Here is a 20,230-nt window from a genome sequence, read left to right as displayed (position 1 = left end):
GTGACACACAAAAGAAAAAAAGATAACACCCTGGACTCCCCTCCCCAAACAAGGAAAAAATCAGCAAGCACTGCAGACATACATACAAAGCAAATTCCCCAGCCCTACCCCCACGGCACTGTATTCATTGGAAAACAGTTCGCCAAACCCCTCCCCATAAAACAAGATTTGAAAAAGTTAAGAGCCCTGCAGCTACGACCACAAGGAGGAAGAAGGGGAAGAGGGCAGATTTAAACTGTCATGCCCCTTTCTCAACCGTAAGTTCATTTATTTTTTCTCTCACCGACAATGGCTAAGCTGGGTTGTGTGAATGTACGTGGAATGGGGTCGAAATGGAAACAAATTTGTTTCCTGAACGACCTCACGACACATGGAGTGGACATAGCTATTGCAACCGAGTCCAAGATGAACGAGGCCCAAGCGTTCTCGCCTCTTCTAAATGGGTTCCAGAAATTTATTTCTCCTAGCCGAGGAAGAGGCAGAGGCGTGGCAGTCCTTATCAGGAAGAGCTTGGACTTGCAGGTAAGTACTGTCTTTCTGAACCCAGAAGCCAGGCTGGTTGTTCTGGATGTGACCCACGTAAGGTAACAGTCCTTCAGGTTGGTAGCTGTCTACGCTCCGAATGAGTGTAGGCAGACGGGTTTTTTTCGGAACCTGGAGCCCTTTTTAGCGACGTCGAAAACGGTAGTCTTAGTAGGGGACTTTAACACTGTCCTTGAAGCGCGGGTCGACAGTGTTGGCTCAACCAATAGGAAGGGGGACCCTAGCCTCAAGGGTCTACTAGAGAGCTTTGATCTAGTGGACCGTTACCGACTGGATGAGCCGAGCGTTCCACAGTGGACGTGGAGTAACAACGACGGCTCACACAGATCGTATTTAAATAGGATATTCGTTAAGAAAAGAGATAAGGATACGTTTAGTTGTCCACAGTTTCACATTGTGCCTTACACGGATCACAAATTTGTGACGTGTAGGATGCAATTAGATAAGTGTCATAGACAGGGACCCGGGTACTGGAAGCTGAACAAGGCTATTTTGAATTGTGAAGACTTCCGTGCCCGGATTAAGGTGTTAGTACAGAGGGCATTGTGTGGCACCATCATTAACAGTAGATGGTGGCACTCCCTCAAAAGAGCCATCCGTTCAAAGTCCATTAGAATTAGCAATCAGCTAAGGTTAGATAGGAATAGGATAGAGGACGATTTAGTTAAGAATCTAAACGAGGCAATGGAAGCTGGCTCTGCATCCGGAGTGATGGCAGCAAGGACGGTACTGTACCGTCACCTTAACTCCAAACACGAAGGTTGCAGAGTCAGAGCTAAGCTACGCGCTGGGAAACGAGAAGGTATTAACGTTGCCGGATGGGCCCGTCGAGTGGAGAGTCAGAGAGGTAACAAAGCCTCAATCAAGTCTTTAACTGACGAACAGGGACAAAAGATCTATGGACAGGAGGAGATGCAAAAGTTTCTTCACCAGCATTTCGCCCGCGTGTTCGGGGGTGGTGTGGTGCCGGAGCGGGCGAGGGCCTTAAAGGACTTCCTAGCCGGCGGACCGCGGCTCTCGGGGCGTAAGGTGGAGTGCTGTGAAGAAGCGATCACTCCCGCGAAGATAGAGGGGATACTGGCCGGATGTGCCGGGGTTGGATGGTCTGCCCTACGAGTTTTACCAAAGTATGCCGGACTTGTTCGGGGGAATATTGGCAGGCGTCTACACGAACTGGCAGCAGAATGGGAGAATTCCCAGTTCTGTAAGCCGGGGAGTGGTGACGCTAATCCAGAAAGACCCGAGCAAGGGGGATAACATTAGTAACTACAGGCCCATAACTCTACTTAATGTAGAGTTAAAGATTTTGGCCAAGGTGTTGGCAAAAAGGTTGACGGTTGTCGTGGAGAAACTTGTAGGGAGAGCACAGACATGTGCAATTCCAGGCAGGTCGATCCAGGACAATCTTCACCTTATACGCTACACCTTAGATAGGGTGGGTAAATTAACCGGCAAGGGCGGGGTAATGGTCCATTTAGACCAAAGTAAAGCGTTCGATAGGGTAGACCATGAGTACCTGGCGACGGTCTTCGAAGCGGCTGGACTGGGCCCTGAATTTCGCGGGTGGATCTCCGCTATGTATAGCGGCATCAAGTCCACCGTCCAGATAAACGGTTACATAACGGAACCGTTTTCGATCGAATGTTCAGTTCGTCAAGGGTGCCCCTTGTCACCACTTTTGTACGTGTTGGCTCTTGAGCCATTGCTGCGAAAGTTGGAGAGGCTGGGAAGTAACTCGGATGAGATCGGAGGTGGGAGGACGGTTACTGCTTATGCGGATGACGTCACCCTCACCGTGTCCAATGAGGCCCAGCTACCTTGAGTGGAAGAGGCTATCAGAGGATACGAGGCGGTGGCAGGAGCAAAGGTTAACAAGGAGAAGTCGGTTGGCTTGCGCCTCGGCACCTGGAGGAGTAAGTCGATATCGTCCAGTGTCGTGGGACACTGGACGGATGGCCCTGTTAAGTTGCTAGGAGTTTGGTTTGGGCCAGACTCCCAAACGGAGAGGAACTGGAGTGAGGTGACGAGCAAGGTGGAGGCCATAGTACGGACCTGGTCCTGAAGGTTTCTGTCCTTGAAAGGAAGGGCGGAGGTGGTACAGATGTTCATTGCATCTGTAATCACTTACCGCCTGACCGTTGTCCCTTGCCCCGATTCATGGCTTAGCAAGTTGGAGCGAATCCTTTTCCGCTTTTTGTGGAAGGGAGGAAAGCCACTTGTGAGGCGCTCCGTTTGCTGCCACGAACCGTTAAAGGGTGGGTTAGGAATGCCTTGATTGATGATGCGCAGACATGCGTTGAGGCTGAAGCATCTCTGGCACCACCTGGAGGGTGATAAGGTGTGGAGTCCGCTGGCAGGGGAATTTTTCCCGAGACCGGCCTCCTTAGTGAATTTTAAACCCGGTCGCATCAAAAGATGGAAACTGACTTTATGGCAAAAGGAGTGCCGACAGGCACTCACGCTGATCCACAAGGCGGGCAAGGCCGGCTGCGGAAATACCACCTCGGTATTTTATAGAAGGCTGGTAGAGGCAAAGAACGACGACGTCCTAGGAGGGGCTCTGGGGTTTGACGAAGACCAGCTTACCAACCTGTTTAAAAAGACTTTCAGGACGGGGTATTTGGATAATTTCCAAAGATCCCTGGCCTGGCAGTGCTATAGGAATGCTTTACCTGTTCGCGAGAAGTTATCGCGGCACGGAATTTCAGTGCCACCGACGTGTCCAAGGTGCGAGTTGGACGATGAAACCGTCCAGCACGCTTTTATACACTGTCGGAAGTTGTCCGACTTGATAAGTTACGCAGAACACGTGTTATCGCATCTGGGACGAGTACAGCTGTCGGCTGAGTCTATGATTAAGATGATACCGCCAACTGGACTCTCGAAGGAAGGTGAGGCATGTTTTTACTGCACGGTTGCAGTAGCAAAAGAATGCATGTGGCGTACAAGAATGGAAGGAGTCGCGATAGGATCCTTTGTCTCGGGCCCCGGCTTGCTCACTTACTTCAGATATCATCTGAAGAGCAAAATGGGGCTGGAAAAGAGGATCTTACCACGGGGTGTGTATGAGAAAAGATGGAAGGAAGTGGAAAAAAAGGTGGGTGTCAGAAACCCAGCTTAACTATGGAGGGAGGAGAGGAAACAAAAGCTGCGGGGCCTTATAAATTGCCGGGGTTTAAAACTTCGGTAAGATCGAAAGTTTATGTAATGTTATAATATTCTATTGGTCATGTAAAGGACAATTTACAGACGAATTTTTATAATGAATAATCCAAATGTTATGGAAAATTTTTAATCGAACCTCTTAACTGTTTTTTGCATGTATGTCCTGTATTTGTCCTTCTATGTAACGATTGTATAATCATAATAAAGAAATATGGAGTTAGTTCCCCTTGTTGAGTCTTCCTAATTAAGTGTATTTCTTGTTCCTCACGCACCTTGATTGTTTGATCACTTTCACTTTCAAACTGATATTTAAGAGAAAACCCAATCAAATATATACAAATGATTGGTAATTAACTGTCTAAACAAACAGATACAGCATTTACGATTATGTGGACCTGAAAAATATTAATTAACGTTTGTTGTAGAAACCTAGAAATTCTCTTGAAGCTGTCGTTGTCCACTCTGACTCCAGTTCTCACATCTTCCTCCTTCACTCTTTCTCTCCATATCTATTACTATGTAAGTATTTATTTAAACATTTCTATTATATATGTGTCGTATTATGTACATTTATTTGTTTCGATGTGTTGAGAAAGTTAAAAGGAAAAAAAATCTCACTAAGACGAAATTATACGAAAGGCTGTCATTTTAATACTTTCATTGTGTTGTCGTTTTCTTTTAGACATTTCATTGCACTTTTGGTTATTTTCTAAATTATTTGTAAAAACGTCGGATCAATCCCTTGTTTAGATAACATTTATCTTTCTTTCTAACGTGTAAATTCGACAATTTCGTTAAATATGGGAAAATTACGATGTAATTAGTAAGAAATGGGGATTTTATAAAAATACGAGTGTGCACTTGAAATACTGAAACGAAAAGCAAATATCGTATCGAGAGGAAATGGCTTTTATTTGAGACGTAGGAAGTCTTTATTTCTGGTGGTTCTTCTGCATCATTAAATGTTAGAATTAATATGTTTTTCTAATTTATTTAATTTTGTGTGTGTGTGTGGAGTGCTGCTTTAAGCACCTAATATAATCCCTCGTCACATATTTTTATTTGGGGGAATTTTCAGAAATTTTTGCGTACGAGAATTCGTTCGGTCATGCAACCAAAAAAAGAAAAAAATCAACTGTGATTTATGAGCTATTTAGCTGTTATTTTTCGCACATCTCACGACCAGTATGGTAATAATTCTCTGCTTAAGTTCCTCTGGGCTTGCAGGAAGAGGGGAGACATAGACTAGGCCCTCCCTGAGAAAGAAATGGCAAGGTGTCAGCTCAGGTGAACGTGGCAGCCATTTCAACAGCACATTGCCTTCTTCAGGACGCCCCAAACTCTTTGGAGGAATCTGGCTTTCATTCTCCACATCAACCAATAATTTTTCCTACATTAAAATTACCCCACTAAGGATTTTGATGATGTTAGTGAGACATCAATATTATTTACTGACATTTATTCATCTTTTATGCTCAACAAAATATTAACGTTCAGCTAACCGTATATATATATATATATGTATATATGTCTTTGTATATATGGCTCCCATGTAGGTTGCATGTAAAAAGTACCATTCGAGCATGATTGATGCTAGTGCTGCCTGACTTGCACCCATGCCGGTGGCACATACATAGTACCATTCAAGCATGGTCGATGCCAATGCTACCTGACTGGCTCCGTGGCACATAAAAGGCAACCGCTACACGCTAAAACAGCATCCAGCTGTAGAAATCTTGCCTGATAAGATTGAAACCTTGTTCAGCCTCATGGCTTGCCAGTCCTCAGTCAAACCTCACAAACCATGCCAGCGTGGAAAGCAGATGTTAAACGATGATGATGAAGGTACAGAAAGAGCGATGTCTGTTTTAGCAAACAAAGATACAAGACTGCAATGAAAACATCAGAAATCTAGTGTCATTTATATGTATATTGGTGTGTGGAAGTGTGTCTATGACAGACTTTATATTCCAGGAGTTGGTATTATAATAGATGTGTCTACTCTATGATATAAACATTTTGGTAATGCAGAAATGGGATAAATTTCATAGTTCAGATAAAGAATTACATCTAAAATTTTTGAAACAAGAAATGTCGTAAATTTGCACTTTTGAATATCTGCCTTTTAAACATACTTGATATCTTGTATTATTTTCGTATTCTTTCAGAAAATCACATGAAATTGGCTAAAAAGTAATTTTTACTTTTAAAGAATTATCAATATGTATCATGTTTGAAAGACTCTGCAAAGATATTCTACAAACGTATAATCCTGCTTCTAGAAAACATCGCTTACAGTAAAATATTTCCTCTGAGAGAGAAAGCATTTCTTTACTTCTGTGTTTGAAATGTGCAAGAGATAATTTTCTCTTTTAAATATACTTTGATAGATTTACAAAGAATATTTGCGGCATTTTTAAATATTGGCATTGATCACATTTAGAAGAAATATATATTTCTTTATTAGTTTGGAATAAACTATAAAAACAAAAAGAAGAAAAATATCCATAAATTTTGGTGAGAGAAGAAATATTATTAAAAAGTTGTTGATCTGTACAACTTGAAGGTTCGATTTTATTTGTTCTTGAAGAAATATCGGAGGAATACGGAACATCATCATATGACTGTGGCATGTACAAAATGTCATTTTTAGAAAAACGTAAATCCAGTAAACACCAAGAAATTCATGCAGGGGAAGCACCATATCACTGTGATATCTGTGGTAAATCATTCTATCAAAGTGGTAACTTGACTAGACACAAGCGTATTCATACAGGGGAGAAACCATATACCTGTGATATCTGTGGTAAATCATTCTCTAATGGCAGTCACTTAACTCGACACAAACGGGTTCATACAGGAGAGAAACCATATACCTGTGATATCTGTGGTAAATCGTTCTCTAATGGCAGTCACTTAACTCGACACAAACGGGTTCATACAGGAGAGAAACCTTATCATTGTGATATCTGTGGTAAATCCTTCACTTCAGGAAGTACCTTGACAACTCACAAACACATTCATACAGGGGAGAAACCATATCACTGTTATATCTGTAGTAAATCTTTCTCTCAAAGCAGCAGCTTAACTAAGCACAATCGTATTCATACAGGCGAAAAACCATATCACTGTGATATCTGTGGTAAATCATTCTCTACTAGCAGTCACTTAACTAAACACACACGTATCCATACAGGAGAGAAACCATATCACTGTGATATCTGTGGTAAATCATTCACTACTGGCTGTCACTTAACTAAACACACACATATCCATACAGGAGAGAAACTATATTCTTGTGATATCTGTGGTAAATCATTCTCTGATGGCAACGTAACGAAACACAAACGTATTCATACAGGAGACAAACCATATACCTGTGATATCTGTGGTAAATCATTCTCTCAGAACAGTGTCTTAACTCAACACAAAAATATTCATACAGGGGAGAAACCATATTCTTGTGATATCTGTGGTAAATCATTCTCTGAGAACAGTAGCTTAGCTAAACACAAACGTATTCATACAGGGGAGAAACCATATCACTGTGATATCTGTGGTAAATCATTCTCTGTTGGCGGTAGCTTAACGAAACACAAACGTATTCATACTGGAGAGAAACAATACCACTGTGATATCTGTGGTAAATCTTTCTCTGATGGAAGTAGCTTAACGAAGCACATACGTATCCATACAGGAGAGAAACCATATCACTGTGATATCTGTGGTAAATCATTCTCTCATAGCGGTGGCTTCACTCAACACAAACGTATCCATACAGGAGAGAAACCATATACCTGTGATATCTGTGGTAAATCATTCTCTGATAGTAGTCACTTGACAGACCACAAACGTATTCATACAGGGGACAAACCATATTACTGTGATATCTGTGGTAAATCATTCTCTGTTGGCGGTAGCTTAACGAAACACAAACGTATTCATACTGGAGAGAAACCATATTGCTGTGATATCTGTGGTAAATCTTTCTCTGATGGAAGTAGCTTAACGAAGCACAAACGTATTCATTCAGGGGAGGAACCATATCACTGTGATATCTGTGGTAAATCATTCTCTGTTGACAGTCACTTAACTCGACATATACGTGTTCATACAGGCGAGAAACCATATCACTGTGATATCTGTGGTATATCATTTTCTCAAAACACTACCCTAACTACGCACATACGTATTCATACAGGGGAGAAACCATATGACTGTAGTATCTGTGGTAAATCATTCTCTGTTCAAAGTAGCTTAACGAAACACAAACGGGTTCATGGAGGGGACAAACCTTATCCCTGTGGTAAATCACTCTCTGCTGGCAATAGCTTAACTCAGCACAAACGTATTCATACAGGGGAGAAACCTTATCACTGTGATATCTGTGGTAAATCTTTCTCTCAACACAGTAGCTTAACTAAACACAAGCGTATTCATACGGGGTAGGAACCATAACCTTGTAATATCTCTGGTAAACCTTTCTCTAGGAACAGTGGCTTATCTCAACACAAACGTATTCATACAGGGTGGAAACCATATACCTGTGATAACTGTGGTAAGACCTTCTCTGGAAACAGTCACTTAACTATACACAAATGCATTCACACTCAAGAAAAATCAATTCACAGTGATATCTGTGGCAAATCATTTACACAAAATCATTTCTGATTTAAAGAGAAGTCTTTCCTTATGAAGTGGGTCCATAACACAGTGATATTTGTTGTATAACATTTCTTCAGAAGGACAAAGGACGTATCTCATAAAGACATCCACAGAATAGAGAAACTATATGAATGTGACATCTATAGTAAATCTTTGACATGAAATCATCCATTTTTTAATCAAAAGAGCATTGACAGAGGAAGGAAAACATATCACTGTGATGTTAAACCTCAATCATTCTTTCAAAATGGTGAATTGTTTGTACACAGTCCTATTAATATGAAAGATATAACTGTAACCTAAGCTATTTGTGCTAAATCATTCTATGAAAATGGATCAATTATTGAAATGTAAATGCATTGATACAGTAGAGGAACCACGATGATGATGATCCTCATCATTTAATATTCTCCTATTCATGCTTCTGTGGATCAGATGGAATTCATTGATGGAGATTTTCTACATCTGGGTACCTTTCTCATGACCAATCCTCACCTGTTTCCAAGCAAGGAAATATTTTACGCAGAGGACTGGAAGTGAACAACTGCACAAGTATGATGGCCCTTTACGAACATCACATAATATCTGGACAAGGGTACACACACAGACACATACACACACACATGTTTGTTCAAAGATTTTCTTAAAGGAAATCCTTTACACTTTTTCTCTACGTGTAAATGTTTGAAATTCCTATTAGGAAATGAAACACATGTAATGCTGAATAAATAATATCAAACTCTTCTCCATTGTCCTAATGTGTTTTTTTCTAAGGTAAAAAAAAATGGCTTCCACCTCACCCCACCCCGTCTTTTGGACCCATAAAAGGGTTTTGTAGCATATCATGAGGTCAGGGTAGTTGATTCCACGCAAAAATCTAACATTTTTTTAGTTTTTTCTTAGTGAAAATCATGCGGGAGTTAATATAGAAATTTACCATAATGTTATTTAGCCTCAAATCAAACCTGATACAGCAAACGTATCATCAAAGACATTCCAGCCTTCAGCAAACTGTCTTTTGAGGGATAATCTAGGACATTACGTACAATGGGCATGTGATTTAGATAGGGGTATACTTTGGCTGCTATTTTTAGCATATCGAGCGACCAGGCAGAGGCTCTCTCATTGGTTCGATTGCGTGATGAGATTTTTTAACACATATAGGATCTTTTCGGTTTGAACGGCAGTTTTTTTAACATAATTTCTAGGTAACTGAAAAATTTTCAACTTCGTATACTGGTAGAATGTGTTTATAAAACATCTTTCCCTCTTGGCTCTATTGAGAAAATTCTATGGTTTGTAAGATATTTGTTGTTTTTTCTGGAATTTCAACCAATCAATGACGTCCATTGAGGCAAGAAAATAATTCCTGTGCCGTATGAATATGTCCCTCGTTTAAGAAACAGATTGGGTTTATTTACATTTGTGAAGAAAAAAAGATTATCCTTCCCCCCAACCCTAACCCTAAAACAGATTGAAATGCAATAGATCGATACTAGGGTCATAATTATGGGTGACAATTTCATATGACACCGCTAGAGTAGAAAGACAATGCATGTGTATTGCTTGCTCAATTCCACTTTACAACTGATATTTAAGAGAAAATCTAATTAAATAGACACATGATTGGTAATTAAGTGTCTAAAGAAACAGATGCAGCATTTTTTTAATTATGTTGACCTGTTAAATATTAATATTCGTCGTAAAAATTCTCTTGAAGCTGTCACTGTCCACTCTAACTTTTCACTCATTCAACATATTCTCATATTTTCATCGTTGACTCTCTCTGAATATATATTACTATGTAAGTATATTTCTATTGTATATGTATCATATTACGTACGTCTGTTTGTTTCGATGTGTTGAGTAAGTTACAAGAAAGAATCTCACTAAACAAAGACGAAATAGCGGAGGTAAAGGGCATGGACCGCACCTACCTTTCCCTAATTTTTTTGCGATGGAAACCCACTTTTTCAACTTCGGTGAGGCTGTTCTTTCAATACTTTCGTTGTGTTCTCCTTTACATTCAGATATTTCATTGCATCTTTCCTTATTTCCTATATTATTTGTTAACGTCAGATGGATACCTTGTGTAGATAACTTTTCTCTTTCTTCCTCACACGTAAATTCCGCGGGAAAATTACGATGTAATTTCTAAGACATACGGAATGTATAAAAATACGAGTGTGCACTTGAAATACTGAAACGAAAAGTAAATTTTGTATATACAAGAAATGGAACGGATTTTATTTAAAACCTAGGAAGTCTTTATTTCCGAAGGTTCTTCTCCATCATTACAACTTACAATTAATATCTATTTTTCAAAGGAATCTTTCTTTAAGCACCCAATATAACCGCTTATCACATATTTTTATTTTGGGGAAATTTTCAGAAAATTTCTGCGTATTTCTGCTGTACATGCAAGGATTCAAACGGTTATGAAACCAACAAAGAAGGGAAAAAACCGATTGAAGAGCAGTTTAGCTGTTATTTATCGCGCACCCCACGACCACCTGATACCTTCCGAGTTTCTTTCTCACTCTTACGTGCTAATGTTTTTCAATATCTTTATTCACATAAACACATTCAATGGTCCGTTGTTGGGATTTAAGGCATTATATATGAATTGCACTCTGTGTTTTTATGTTATTTTCAATTAATTACCTAAGTTATCCTTTTCTCTCTTCGTAATACATATATATTTAAATTCAAATTACGATGAACGGAAACAAACAAACGAAGTTTGCTTTAGAAGCTTTGAGATGTCTTAGGAAGTTTAAGAAGTGATTTTAAATTCTCAAAGGCAGGATATTGCTAATAATATAGCCTGAACAGGATAAGCTACCCCTATTTTGCAGAAAAGTGTTGGCGGCCGGCTATGAGACTCGAACTCACACCTCCGTGATTACGCGTCTCTGTGTTTTTCACTCACCACAATAAACAATATTTCGTTGCGAAGTAAAAAGGAAAAGAAACATTTATTGTAAGGTGTAAGAATTTAAAAATAACGAGCATAATTTAATGTTAAAACTACATCATTTGCCCCCATTGAGAAGGGTTGTCACCAATTTCCTTCTCCACCTCAACCAATAAATTTTCCTACATGAAAAATTCCCCACAAAAGATTTTGATGCTGTTAGTCATCCATACTGATTATTTCCTGACTTTTATTCATGTTTCATGTAACACAGAATATTGACATTAAGCTGCTTGTATGTGTGTATTTATATATTTATAAATGTACGGAAAGAGGCAGAGGAGGTGTGATATCTCCTTTACGACACATGACTGAGATGAAAGCATCAGATATCTAGTGTTATTGACATGTATATTGGTGTGTGTCTATGATAGACTTAATGTCCAATAGATGTTATTATACTACATGTGTCTACACCCTGATATAAACTTCTTCAAAACAGAGAGATGGGATAAATTTAATAGTTCAGATAAAGAATTACTTCTACAATTTATGAAAACAGAAATGTCGTAAATTTGCACTTTTGAATATCTGCCTTTTAAACATACTTAATGTCTTTATTATTTTTTCTATTCTTTCAGAAAATCACATGAAATTGGATAAAAAGTATTTTTTGCTTTTAAAGAATCATCAATATGTATCATGTTTGAAAGACACTGCAAAGATATTCTACAAACGTATAATCCTTCTTCTATAAAACATTGCTGAATTACAGTAAAATATTTCTTCTGAGAGAGAGAAAGCATTTCTTTACTTCTGTGTCTGAAATGTGCAAGAGATAATTTTCTCTTTTAAATATACTTTGATGGATTTACAAAGAGTATTTGTGACATTTTTAAATATTGGCATTGATCACATTTAGAAGAAATATAAGAGAAGTGATATTTATTTGGAATAAACTATAAAAGAAAAAAGAAGCAAAATATCCATATATTTTGGTGAGAGGAGAAATATTTTTGAAAAGTTGTTGATCTGTACAACTTGAAGGGTTCATTATATTTTTCTTGAAGAGATGTCGGAAGAATTAAGAAAATCATCATATGACTGTGACATCTGCAAAGAGTCATTCTTAGAAGAAAGTAAATTCAATCAACACAAACAAATTCATACAGGGGAACAACCATACAAATGTGATATCTGTGGTAAATCATTCTCTGTTCGCAGTAGCTTAACTACTCACAAACGTGTTCATACAGGTGAGAAACCATATACCTGTGATATCTGTGGAAGATCATTTTCTGTTGGCAGCAGCTTAGCTAAACACAAACGTATTCATACAGGGGAGAAACCATATCATTGTGATACCTGTGGTGAATCATTCTCTAATGGCAGTAACTTAACGAAACACAAATGTATTCATACAGGGGAGAAACCATATCACTGTGATATCTGTGGTAAATCATTCTCTCTTCGCAGTAGCTTAACTAAACACAAGCGCATTCATACAGGTGAGAAACCATATACCTGTGATATCTGTGGTAAATCATTCTCTAATGGCAGTAACTTAACGAAACACAAATGTATTCATACAGGGGAGAAACCATATCATTGTGATATCTGTGGTGAATCATTCTCTGTTGGCGGTCGCTTAACTCGACACAAGCGTATTCATACAGGGGAGGAACAATATACCTGTGATGTCTGTGGAAGATCATTCTCTGAAAGCAGCAGCTTAACTCAACACAAACATGTTCATACAGGCAAGAAACCATATCGCTGTGATATCTGTGGTGAATCATTCTCTGTTCGCAGTAGCTTAACCAAACACACGCGTATTCATACAGGGGAGAAACCATACCACTGTGATATCTGTGGTAAATCATTCTCTAATGGCAGTAACTTAACGAAACACAAACGTATTCATACCGAAGAGAAACCATATCGCTGTGATATCTGTGGTAAATCATTCTCAGAAAGCAGCAGCTTAACTAATCACAAGCGTATTCATACAGGCGAGAAACCATATACCTGTGATATCTGTGGTAAATCATTCTCAGAAAGCAGTAGCTTAACTAAACATAAACGTATTCATACAGGTGAGAAACCATATCACTGTGATATTTGTAGTAAATCTTTCTCTCAGAACAGTGGCTTAACTCAACACAAATGCATTCACACTCAAGAAAAATAAATTCATAGTGATATCTGTGGAAAATCATTTACACAAAATCATTTCTGATTTAAACAAGTCTTTCCTTATGAAGTGGGTCCATAACACATTGATATTTGTTGTATAACATTTCTTCAGAAGGACAAAGGACATATGTCATAAAGACATCCACAGAATATAGAAACTATATGAATGTGACATCTATAGTAAATCTTTGACATGAAATCATCCATTGTTAAATCAAAAGAGCATTGACAGAGGAAGGAAAACATATCACTGTGATGTTAAACCTGAATCATTCTTTCAAAATGGTGAATTGTTTGTACACAGTCCTGTTAATATGAAGAATATGCCATACCCTAAGATATCTGATAATGATCAATTATAACATAAATGAATTCAAACAGAAGGGGAACCATATCACTACGATGATGATGATCCTCATCATTTAACATTCACTTTTACATTCTTCTATGGATCAGATTGAATTCATTGATACCTTCCCTGTTTCCAAGCAAGGAAATATTTTCCCTGGTGAGACATATTTTACACAGAAGACTGGAAATGAACAACTACAGAAGTATGACGGTCATGATGGCCATTTATGAACACCACATAATATCTGGACAAGGGTACACACACACACACACACTTATGTATGTCTGAAGATTTTCTTATAGGAAATATCTTACATGTTCTCTACACATCTAATAGTTTGTAATTCCTATTAGGAAATGAAACACATGTAATGCTGAATAAATAATACCAAACTTTTCTCCACTGTCCTTATGTGTTATGTAATTACTCTGCAAAAAATATCATCCAAACCGCCCACAAAAATAATATATATGTATACCGTAAATCCTCGAGTATAATCCGCATTTTTTTCCTAAAATTAACGGTCAAAATCCCTAGTGCGTACTATATACAAGGTTAAAAATGAAAAATATCTTCTAAGCAATGTCCGAGGATCTATTTTGCTGTCAGGCAATGTGTGTTCAGACGCATTTTGTGCTGTCAGGCGCGAAAATGCCTTACGCTAAGCCCGAAAGCAATGAAGTCATAAAATAATCATCCATAACTTGCAATAAGCAACATTTATTAAAATAAAAGTATTCAGAACACAGAATAACATGTAACAAAAACAATTTGCAAACATATTTACATTCCCATATAACAGTTAAAAACATCACCATTATTGTATTACGCATGCGTGGAAGTGTTTGTTTGACTAGGTGCTGCTGGCTTAATTACGCACGATTCAAGTTAGAGAAGGGATGTGTATTATACACAAGGTTTAGGTTTAGGTGTTATACTCAAGTGTGGACTATACTCGAGGATTTACAGTATATATATATATATTAACCAGCTTGTTTATGGTGAAAGTTGGTGTGCATCAGGGATCTGTGTTGTTACCATTGTTGTTTGCAATAGTGGTTGATGTGGAGAAGGAGAGTGCAAGAAAGAGACTGTAAATGGAGATACTGTATGCAGATGACCTTGTTTTGATGAGAGAGAAGTTTTGGAAATGGAAGGAGGCATTTGAAAGCAAGGGTTTGAAGGTAAACCTTGGGGAGAGAAAGGTGATAGTGAGTGGGGTGGAAGTAGAAGTGTTGGTGAGTAACGTGGATCCATGTAGAAAGAGAAAATGATGTTTTATAAACACATTCTACCAGTATACGAAGTTTAAAATTTTTTATTTACCTAGAAATTATGTTAAAAAACAGCCATTCAACCCAAAACGATCTGATAATTTTAATATTTGAGGGATTCATATAATTTTCCATGCAGAATTTCATCAGTTAATTTGCTTCTTCCACAGAAAGTTGGGATCTTTTCGGTTTGAATGGCAGTTTTTTAAAATAATTTCTAGGTAACTAAACACTTTTAAACTTCATATACTGGTAGAATGTGTTTATAAAACATCTTTTTCTCTTGGCTTTATTGAGAAAATTCTATAGTTTGTAAGATATTTATGTTTTTTTCCTTCAATTTCTGCAATTTCAACCAATCAATGACGTCTATTGAGGTGAAAACATTCTGTGCCGTATGAATATGTCCCTCGTTTAAGAAACAGATTGGGTTTATTTACATTTGTGAAGAAAAAAGATACCCTTTCCCCTAACCCCAACCCTAAAACAGATTGGAATGCAATAGATCGATACTAGGGTCATAATTATGGGTGACAATTTCATATGACACTGCTAGAAAAAACTGCCGTTCAAACCGAAAAGATCCAAAAGTTGTTTTTAAGTTACAATGGCTTAAAATTCGATTATGTTTACTCATTCACAAAACAGGGTTTGGAAGCTATCATTTTGAGCATGGCAACACGTGTTGTCAGATATTTGTGAATCTGTATTCTTCACACGGTAATTCATAGGGTACTTTTACTTTTGTTTCAGTCATTCGACTGCGGCCATGCTGGAGCACCACTTGTAGTCGAACAAACCTACAACTCTCTCTCTTCTCTCTCCCCTCCTTAATTCTTTTGTTCCTCTTTTTCTCTCTCTTCTGTTCCCACGTAACCGATAGCCCAGACAGCTAACCCTCTTTTTGCGTCTGACCACGGTCAGTGCAACATCGATATTCTTCCGTGTGTTGATGAAAGTTCTGTATCTCTGCCGTAAGGCTTCATTTCCACACACACCAGCTGAATTCAATTCGTCCCCAGTCGAAAGACACCTGTTGTTATGTCCTGTTATTATTATTAATATTTTTATTGTATTTTTGTATTTATATTTGTGTAACATTGTCTGTTTTTCCGTCCTTATTTTCGTATACATTCCATGCTTTCTTCCAAGGAATCTGATGCTCTTAGCTTACTTTTTCCTTGGGGCTGGCCAGATTGGAGCAATCTCAAGATTAATCAGCCGAAATTGCGAGGACGACCTGGTTCTTTACAGGGGACAGAAAGCTTCGAATGACCCGTCCTTTCTTTTTCATAAAGGACCCGTTTGTACTTTGGTGTGAAATAATTTTTCCACACGTTTTTTTTAGTGCATTCAACGATGCTCAGTCCAAACCCAAGACCCGCCACATTCTTCCAGAAAAGAAAGGGGGAGGGGTGGTGGGGGACCTTGGAGTTTCCCACCAACAGAGTTTTGTTTTGGTTTTTTTTCTGGGTTATTTTACATGCTTTCAATATATGACATTGAAATTATACGTAAACGGCTCCTTTCCTTAGAAAAAGAAAGATTCGGCCACTATTTCTTGCATGCCCTACTACCACGTAACAGCAATTTTGAGTCCTTTATCGTAAATAGCTGTTGTATGGTAACAGGGCATGCTAGAAATAGCAACCAAGTCTTTGGAAATGAGATACATTGAATGCACTTGAAAAAAACCTATGGAAAGAATTTATTTCACAGTGAGGTTATGAACAGGTCTTTTACGAAATATTTACGGTATTTCTAAAGCCATCTTCACTTTAAAATATTTTTTAAATATGCCAAAACAATTTTCGTAATGGTATTCAATTGAAAATAATAAAAAAATAAATAAAATTGTCTGTTTAAAGAAAGCTAAAATATAAGTACAAAAAAGCAAAAATAGAAACATTTCCTGTAAAAACAACTTTTTTTGTTGGCAGTTAGTCATAATGTGTCTAACCGAAAGGCTAAAAATTCTTCCTTTTTAGTGTTAAGTTATTTTTGGTGTATTTTCCCAATATGCACTGTTCTGGGTATTTATACCCACCAAAACTCCTAATATCTCAAGAACCAATTGTCCAATTCATGCGAAACTTGTTTTATTCCGTTTGTATTCACATCTCAGGAAAGTCTTAATTCTTAGTATTTTCCCCATTATGTGCCATTTTGGCTATGTAACATTTGAAGCAAGATTGAAGTTCATTTTTAATGTAATATATGTGTGTGTGTGTGTGTAGGTCTGCCTACTTACAACTGCAATACAAGTATTTAGTTGTGAATAAACCATTATACTTGGCACTTGTTGGCCTGGAGAAAGGCTTTGATAGAATTTCTCAGTTGGCCACACACCAAGGTTCAACAGAACCTACTGAAGCAAGCCGACGTGCTTCTGGCATTATCACAGGCAAGAGCAAGAAGTCGACATTAAAGTTCATACTGTTTTCAAATTTTGGCACAAGGCCAGCAATTCCACGTGTGTGTGCGTTAAGTTGAATATGTCGATTCCAGTGCTCAACCGTTGATTACTTCCACCAACCCCCAAAAGGACGAAAGACAAAGTCCACCTTGGCAGAATTTAAATGCAAATGTCATGTCAGAAGAACCACAGCTAAGCATTTTCCCCAATGTGCTAACGACCCTGCCAGTTCGCCACCTTAGTTTATTATTAATTACTAGTGGGACCCATGTAAATTCTACAGAATGAAAAAAATTAAGAGGACCTATTTAAGAAAGAGAGGATGATTTGCATTTTTATAGCATTCATAGTTTTAGCTTTCTTTGAATATACTTGGCATCTGTCTACATCCAATTCCTCACAACACCATCGGTGCCATCTTTTTCCTCTTTTTATTATATTTTCTTAGTGTTCCATGCTCTAGATCTGTGCATCTTTTCTCAGGCAGCTTGCAACTGTGTCTCTTGTGAATCCATAGTTTAGGCTAAATTAATCCTTAGAAACAAATATCAATCTCTTAAGTGAGAAGACGATAAATAATTGCACAGAAGTGCAAGTGTTGAGTGATGGTCTCTATAAAAAAAAAGAAATTCCATTTCACTATCAACACACCACCACCATCATCTCTCTCTCTGCCTTTCTTTAATCTCACCATCAGAACATCACCCCTCTGCTAAGATTATATTTTTAACTCTTCTCTATATCACAACCTTCAGCTAGCTTTTTTAACCATAAAATAACTATTACATTCCCCCCTTATCACATGTCATACTTGCTTCTTTCTTAGTCTTTTTGTCTCTCCTTTTTCTTCCTTTCTCTATTTGCCTCACTCTTTGTCTTATCATCTTTTCTCTCTCTACCCCCTTTTCTCTAATAACATGAAAGTGTTACTGATGAGCTAAGTAACAGAATGAGAAGCAGAATTATTATAAGATCACCTTACTCTATTTCTCCCTCCCTTTTCTCCAATTCTATCCCCACCCCTTATTTATTCCACTAATCTAATGAAAGCATAACAGCTGTACAAACAAGCTGGTTATTATATATATACATAAATATCATTTTTGTCTGAGGTTTGGATAATATTCTTTGCAGAGTAATTACATATCACATAAGGAGACTGGAAAACAGTTTGATAGTATTTATTCAGCATTACATATGTTTCATTACCTAATAGGAATTACAAACTTTTAGACTAAGAGAAAACATGTAAAATATCTCCTATAAGAAATTCTTCATATATACATATATACACGTGCGTGTGTGTATGCACAAGTGAGTGTATCCTTATACAGACATTATGTGATGTCCGTAAATGGCCATCATGACCGTCATACTTCTGCAGTTCTTCATTTCCAGTCCTCTGCGTAAATTATGTCTCACCAGGGAAAATATTTCCTTGCTTGGAAACAGGTGAGGATTGGTGACAAGAAAGGCTACCCAGCTCAGGAAAAGCTCCATCAATGAATTACATCTGATCCATTGAAGCATGGAAAAGCGAATTTTAAATGATGATGATTATCATCATTGTAGTGATATGGTTCCTCTTCTGTATGAATGCAGTTATGTTTTAATAATTGATCATTTTCATAGATTGACTTAGCACAAATGTCTTAGGGTATGGTTTTATCTTTCATATTAATATGACTGTGTAGAACTCTCCATTTTGATAGAATGATTAAGCACTGCTATCACAGTGATATGTTTTCCTTCCTCTGTCAATGCTCTTTTGATTCGTTAATGGATCATTTCAAATGAAAGGCTTACCATTGATATCACTTTGATATAGTTTCTTTCTTGTGTAGAGGGTTTTATGAGATACAAACATGTCCTTTTGAAGGAATGTCATACAACCAATATCACTGTTATGGATCAACTTCATAACGAATACACTTGTGTTTAATTGAGTGATGTTTCTGTGAGAATGATTTACCACAGATGTCACAGTGGTATGGTTTCTCACCTGTATGAATACGCTTGTGTGGGGTTAAGCTACCGCTTTCAGAGAATGATTTACCACAGATATCACAGGAATATGGTTTGTCTCCTGTATGAATACGTTTGTGTTTAATTAAGGTACTGCAATCAGAGTATGATTTATCACAAATACCACAGTGGTATGGTTTCTCCCCTGTATGAATACGCTTGTGGTTGGTTAGGGTACTGCCACCAGAGAATGATTTACCACAGATATCACAGTGATATGGCTTGTCTCCTGTATGAATACGTTTATGTTTAGTTAAGCTACTGCCATCAGAGAATGATTTACCGCAGATATCACAGTGATATGGTTTATCCCCTGTATGAATACGTTTGTGAGTGGTTAGGTCGCTTTTTCTAGAGAATGATTTACCACAGATATCACAGGGATATGGCTTGTCTCCTGTATGAATACGTTTGTGTGCAGTTAAGTTACTGCCACCAGAGAATGATTTACCGCAGATATCACAGTGATATGGTTTGTCCCCTATATGAATACGCTCGTGAATATCTAAGCTATGAGCATGAGAGAATGATTTACCACAGATATCACAGTGATATGGTTTCTCACCTGTATGAATACGTTTGTGGTTAGCTAAGTCACTCCTTTGATAGAATGATTTACCACAGATATCACAGTGGTGTGGTTTCTCACTTGTATGAACACGTTTGTGTTGAGTTAA

At 37.9% G+C, this 20,230-nt stretch overlaps 1 protein-coding gene across 1 annotated transcript; it reads left to right on the top strand.

Annotated features, from left to right (window-relative positions):
• The first annotated feature begins 6,141 nt into the window (after positions 1-6,141).
• Positions 6,142-19,470, top strand: LOC115225613 (zinc finger protein 345-like). The gene is made up of 6 exons (XM_036514485.1): positions 6,142-7,202; positions 7,371-8,115; positions 8,626-8,630; positions 12,515-12,702; positions 15,761-15,832; positions 19,373-19,470. Exons 1-6 carry the CDS (start codon positions 6,340-6,342, stop codon positions 19,468-19,470), a joined length of 1,971 nt encoding a protein of 656 aa, XP_036370378.1. The 5' UTR covers positions 6,142-6,339.
• The last annotated feature ends 760 nt before the right edge of the window (positions 19,471-20,230 follow it).

Source organism: Octopus sinensis, linkage group LG28, assembly GCF_006345805.1.
Source record: "Octopus sinensis linkage group LG28, ASM634580v1, whole genome shotgun sequence".
NCBI classification, from domain to species: Eukaryota; Metazoa; Mollusca; class Cephalopoda; order Octopoda; family Octopodidae; genus Octopus; species Octopus sinensis.
Note: the sequence above shows the minus strand (reverse complement) of the source record. Positions and strands in the feature narration are given on the sequence as shown.